Source organism: Camponotus floridanus, unplaced genomic scaffold (genome assembly GCF_003227725.1).
Source record: "Camponotus floridanus strain SB8 unplaced genomic scaffold, Cflo_v7.5 scaffold55, whole genome shotgun sequence".
Lineage (NCBI taxonomy): Eukaryota > Metazoa > Arthropoda > Insecta > Hymenoptera > Formicidae > Camponotus > Camponotus floridanus.
The window spans coordinates 250195-254635 of NW_020229714.1; the positions used below are offsets into that span (position 1 = coordinate 250195).

Below are 4441 nucleotides of genomic sequence, written 5' to 3' on the forward strand. Positions count from 1 at the left end.
GGACCAGAAAGGGGGAGAGGGACTGACGAGTGCGAGGGACGCGATAGATACGGCCGCCCTCGCCCTCGCCCAGCTACGCTAGGGAGGGCAAAGATTTATGATGCCGGTGCGTCAGCTCGCACGTCTCAATTTCGGGACGCCGTCGCGAGAGTCAACGGTAACAGAGTTCGGCTTTCTCTCTCTCTCTCTCCCTCTCCCTCCCTTCCTTTGTTGCCTGTCGTGCCGAGGATGCGCGATAAGGAAAAGGTACGGCTACCGAGAGAACAAAAAAGAAAAAGAAAAAAAAAGAGGAAAGAGTCGACGAGATAGCGGACTACAGGGTACAGGAGCGAGGCTCGGAATTAATCCGGCCGGTGCGGCGCTTCCCTCGTATACGCGCTTCCGTTTCCGTCCCGACCGTACTTTGCCGGAAAATAGTTTCCACCTCGGACTCCGGTAGTGTCCGACAATGGAGTAATTATTGCAATTAGCGAGCTACCTACCGCTTTTTCGTGCGCGGTTGTGTGAAAGGATCGAGATGGAGGTCGATATTTTCGCGTTTTTTTGAAAATCGCTTCGGTTTCGCAAGGAGAGCGGATTGCATCATCGGCCATCATAAAAGCTATAGCATTTATTCCATATAAGCGCATCATCAAAGACTGCGTTTATTGCTCATAAATCCGCTGCGAGTTCGATAGTTTGGCGATAGTTGCAGTTTTCCGGCTTTATAGCGTAGGAATTTTCTCGCCCATTCGTTGTAAAACGAATATCGTTCGGATATCTGCGTGAAATTTCGGAATATATGTATCTTCGCGTATATTCATTATTTTCTTTTTTCGATTGTTGTTAAGTATTTCGTAAAAAATACGTATATGGCGCTTGAAGAGTGAAAAATATATTTTCATAATGATACGCAAAGCTTTTTTATCTCGATATTTATTCGCGCATTAATTCGTTGCCATCAAATATCTGGAATACGCGTAAATATCAATCGTCGAAAAATGCAGACGCTTATAATAAAATAAACAACAGGATACAAACATATGCGGAGCAAAATAAATACGGAGATATTTCCACTACACTTTTTCATCGTCACAACGCTCTCTTGTATTTAACCGACACGTATGTGGTATTATCGTGACGCGAGTACACAGCGCAATTACTGTAACAACTATCGGGCCGCCAAGACTCGATGAAAGTTGCAATGAAGCAATCGCGCATCTGTCTTAATGACAGGAAGAGTGCACAAAGCCACCAAGTCGATTTCACCAAGTCGACACGCAAACGATCTCTCCCGGCTCGTATTAGTCGATCAACGACCATCACAAGATGCATCTCTATGTCGCGATCTTCGGCTCTCACGCGGATGGAATGTTGACGGGCGAGATAAGAGCTCCGACAAGAGAAGGAGCGCCTCTCGTATTCCATTCAAAGTGCACGATGACATTTGCTCGGTACCCGCGCGATCGGAATGAGAGAGACGCTTAATCCGAAACCGTCACATCCAGAAACGAGATTCAGTCGCCGCGAACTCTTTGAAGCGCATTTTTCGTACCGCGATTCTTCGCGATTCGCAATTTTTTCTGACGCTTTTGCGTTTCGTTTTTTTTTTTTGCTAACTTTGTTTTGTCATAAATAAAAGTTGGGAGAGAGAGAAAGAGAAATGCAGGCAAACCATGGAGTTTGCGGAAAATCACTTGGAGAATAGAGTTTCCAACAAAAGATGTGCGACGGAAACTAGCGCAACGTGCTTTGTACGCAAGCGATATTAGACGCGACGTCGAATTGGCAAAATGAAATTACGAGTCTGCCATTGTAATAAAAATGTAAATGTACACATGATTATATTAGAAGGTCGAATTATTTTTCACAATTCGCTAATTGCAAAAGATTTGCAGTAAATTGACAATTAGACAATTTCGACTTGATTCGGAATGTATTGTTTTTTTTCATAACTTTAAAACTATTGTATTTCTCCCGAAAATCAACGCGAAAATTTCGTAGCAAATTAAATTTGTTTTTTGAACGAATATTAAAGTTTGACTGCACTTATTATTATATTCAAAAATCCTATCACGTTTAAATCGTCCTGAATTGATAGAAAAAGCATTTATGGCCTACGCTTTCTCTCTTCGATTTATCTTTACAATCTCTTTGCAAGGTTATTATGAGAAAGCCGTTTTACTGGAAATGAACCGGGAACTCGGGTTTTACTATCTGAGATTTTCGCAGGAAAACCCAAACTTATGGTTACACGAAAAATTTTTATCGCTTATTTCCTTTACGGGACGATTTCTAAAACACATGGATAGTGTCATAAAAAAGAATTCGTTCCAGGTTTAAATTTACTAAAACGACAAAGGCCAGATGTTGCTACAATTTTGGAATCGCTGTAAATTACCTATGTAAAGCACGACCCGTCCTTGGAGATTAGCACTTTACTGACATATCGATTCATATATTTAACTATCACCGAGCGTTTTCACATTCCGAATGAAATTATGATTCTCACAGTTTGGATTATGATATCAAAATTCAAATTATAAACATTTATTACTATTTTAGTGAAAAAAAAATTATAAAAATGATACATTTTTTAATATGAATATATATCAAAATTTTAATTATTTCACAGTATGTGTTCCAATAATTCATAATTAAGCGACGTATAATTCAGAAATTATGTTACCTTTTTTGATAATATTATGCTATATATAGTATTACGGCAAATGGAATTCGATAACTATATTTGTAATTATTTTCGTCAAAAATAATATAGATTAAGAATACTAAAATCAATAATTTCCATTGATTATATTTATTATTATGTAACTTTGTAATAATTTACAACACAACGACTGAAATTTTTTCTTCATCTACAAGCTTCCATAATTATTTTTATAAAGAAATAATCGAAATATTTTACCAAATTCATGCACGCAATCGTCAACGATACATCTCGGAGCCAGTAAAGTGTAAGCAAGGACGAGACGCGCGTTGTCGACGAATGACTTTCAAAACGAGAATCACTTACCTGCGGGACAGTTGCATCGCGCATCGGAGACCTCGCGCTTGGGCCTGAAGACCTCAGCTGGGGCGATTTGTTGCGTCTGTCGCAGCTGCTCCTGCACCTCCGACCTGAGCCTCTGCACTAAGACGTCCACCGGCGACGATGACTCCTCGACGCGCAGGCAGTGTGCCTCCAGACTCGCGATCCTGGACTCGAGACCAAGCTCGCGGTACAAGAGCACGCCGGACATGGTGAGGCTGGCCAGGCAGAGGGCACACATCGCCCAATTGAGGCCCGCGGTCCCCGCGCGTCGGGCCTCATCGCGAAACTTTCGCGGCATCGACGCCTCCAGACAGGACGACGATCCTTTGCCTGGGACCGACGACCAGGATTCGGCCGATGGGTCGGTCTTCATCGTCGTTGTCGCGCGCGCACACACGCACGCACGCACGCACACGCACTCGCGAATCTCCCTAGGTACGCGCTTGAGAAGCGTCCCTAAGCGGCGCGGCGCGTCATAACCCGCGCGGCGGCGAATTCGCGTAGATGAAGGATGTGATAATACGGTGACAATAACAATAATAATGATAATAACAACAATAAGAGATACCTGACGGCGGCGAGACCGTTACAGACGTCGCGACGTCATCGTCCATCTGGAATGCATGTTCGCGCGACCGCTCGCCCCGTTATCGCGCCCCCTCCCCCACTTGCTTCCGTTTGCCGCTCGCGCGTTTCCGCGATCCTCGCGGCCAGTCACCAGTCCGTTAAAAGTCGACGGATATAAATCGCACGGGACCTCGATGCCTTCGATTTCGACTACTCGCGACGTGCAACGACACGATCTCGGATCGAGGAGCCTGAACCTGTCCCGACTTGAAACTGACACGCGCTTCAGCGGCAACGTTCAGTACGGTACGATCGTTGCCGGTGTCGTCGCGCTCTCGCCTTTTCGTCGACTCGCGCACTTTGCACACTTCGTGAAACACGAACGCGACATACGCTCCCCTAGCTTGCCGTCGCTCTTTCCTTTCTTCGCGGTACAAGTCGAACGGAGGGAAAACGCGCCGCCGTCCACCGACGGCGCCAAACTTGTCCGGCGACGCTTCCCGAGGAAAGCTTCGACGAGGGACAAACTTCAGAGACAAGAAAAAAGAGAGAGAGACAGGAAGCGAGAGAACGAGACGCCGACGAGCGCCCCGCGATACAAACGAACAAACGAACGTGTTTTCGTATTCCCGGCCCTCGTCTCACGCGTCGTCGTTACGAGGGAGAAACGCACGGGACTACGCACGGGACTACGCACATACGTAACGCACGGAGCGACACTCGCGGTACGACTGGATGTGGTGGGGCGACGCTACGCCGCGAGGACAGAGGGTTCGTCGCTTCGGCCGCGCTCGGCGATACTCGGCAATCTTCGCGCCGCCGCGTCGCCGCGCGCCGCGCCGC

At 46.1% G+C, this 4441-nt stretch overlaps 1 protein-coding gene across 14 annotated transcripts in view; it reads right to left on the bottom strand.

Annotated features, from left to right (window-relative positions):
• The window catches only part of LOC105253805 (collagen alpha chain CG42342), a 129753-nt gene extending 125359 nt beyond the window's left edge, over positions 1-4394 (bottom strand). For 7 of the 14 annotated variants that reach the window (XM_011262088.3, XM_011262092.3, XM_025412711.1 and 4 more), the window contains exon 1: positions 3014-4387. In XM_011262088.3, the coding sequence (XP_011260390.2) occupies positions 3014-3404 (391 nt within the window). In that variant the 5' untranslated portion in view covers positions 3405-4387. Of the gene's footprint in view, positions 1-3013 lie in introns of all 14 variants that reach the window. The other 7 variants (XM_025412716.1, XM_025412712.1, XM_025412713.1 and 4 more) reach the window with 5 other exon arrangements.
• Between the last annotated feature and the right edge of the window lie 47 nt (positions 4395-4441).